This window comes from Emiliania huxleyi (assembly GCF_000372725.1).
Source record: "Emiliania huxleyi CCMP1516 unplaced genomic scaffold EMIHUscaffold_5, whole genome shotgun sequence".
Classification (NCBI taxonomy): domain Eukaryota; phylum Haptophyta; order Isochrysidales; family Noelaerhabdaceae; genus Emiliania; species Emiliania huxleyi.
Genome location: NW_005198244.1, coordinates 339679 through 340672, shown reverse-complemented (window position 1 = coordinate 340672; position 994 = coordinate 339679). Strand labels below are relative to the sequence as shown.

Genomic DNA, 994 nt, shown 5'->3' with positions numbered 1-994 from the left:
AGGCGGACCTGCGTGTTCGGGCCCTTCTTCTTGCCAAGGCCGACGGCGACGTTCACAAAGCGGCGGTTGTACTGCAGCCGCTTCTTGGCACGGCCCACCTGCGTCTTCTTCTTCTCCTGCTTCGACACCTTCGGCGTCTGGCCGCGCACCTTGCCGGCGCGCGCGAGCGAGCCGTGAACCTTGCCCATGACGGCGCGCCTAGGGCGGCGGTGTCGGCGAGCGTTGGGATAGGGTGCCCGAGGGAGGAGCTCGGCGCACTCTCAGCTTGAGTCTCGTCGTCAGTGTCGCGCGTATTGTGGACCCGGCGCGCCACGGTTTGTGCGCTGCCGGGCTAGAAAGCGCGCGGGTCGGGCGGCGGGCGCGCGGGCGGTGCGGGCGGAGCTGTCAGGAACGATTGATCACAGTTTGATGTCACCGGCTCGCTACATTGGAAGGCAACAGTGGTCCCTCTTCATCCAGCGGGAACGTGAGAGGGGGCGCAGGGCGCGGAGGGACGCGGCACGCCTGAAGCTCCACCACGCTCCTCTGCGCGAAAGCGAGAAAATCACGCCGGGGGCTCGTGATCCTGAGTTGGGAGCCCACCGTGCACCGCGCTGCGAGCCTGTCGTGTCCCTTGTCAGGAGCAGGAGAGCCCCACCTGTCCCCCTGATCGTCCTTCCAAAATCCTGCTCGTGCAGGTGGGGACCCTGTCCTCCTCCCCCATCCCTCGTCTGGGTTTGTCTGTTTTCTTTCTTTCTTTCTTTTTAAAATCCCATCCCTCCCTTGGGTTGTGTGTTTTCTTTCTTTCTTTCTAAAATCCCTTGGGTTGTGTGTTTTCTTTCTTTCTTTCTTTAAAATCCCTGTGTGGTGGCGGCGTGGCGTCCTCCCATCCCTCCCTTGGGTGGTCTGTTTTCTTTCTTTCTGTTGTTTCGCGCAATTGCAGCCCTTCGAGTTCGCGCGGATTGCGCGAACTCCGAACTCGAAAACTGGTTTGTGGAGCTCCCGGACCTTTCCT

At 61.4% G+C, this 994-nt stretch overlaps 1 protein-coding gene across 1 annotated transcript; it reads right to left on the bottom strand.

Moving 5' to 3' along the window:
- Window positions 1-11: 11 nt before the first annotated feature.
- Window positions 12-188, bottom strand: EMIHUDRAFT_61989 (hypothetical protein; the record flags this gene model as incomplete). Its single annotated transcript, XM_005766926.1, has 1 exon — window positions 12-188. A coding segment is annotated over one exon (177 nt), but the record flags the coding sequence as incomplete, so codon positions are not given.
- Between the last annotated feature and the right edge of the window lie 806 nt (window positions 189-994).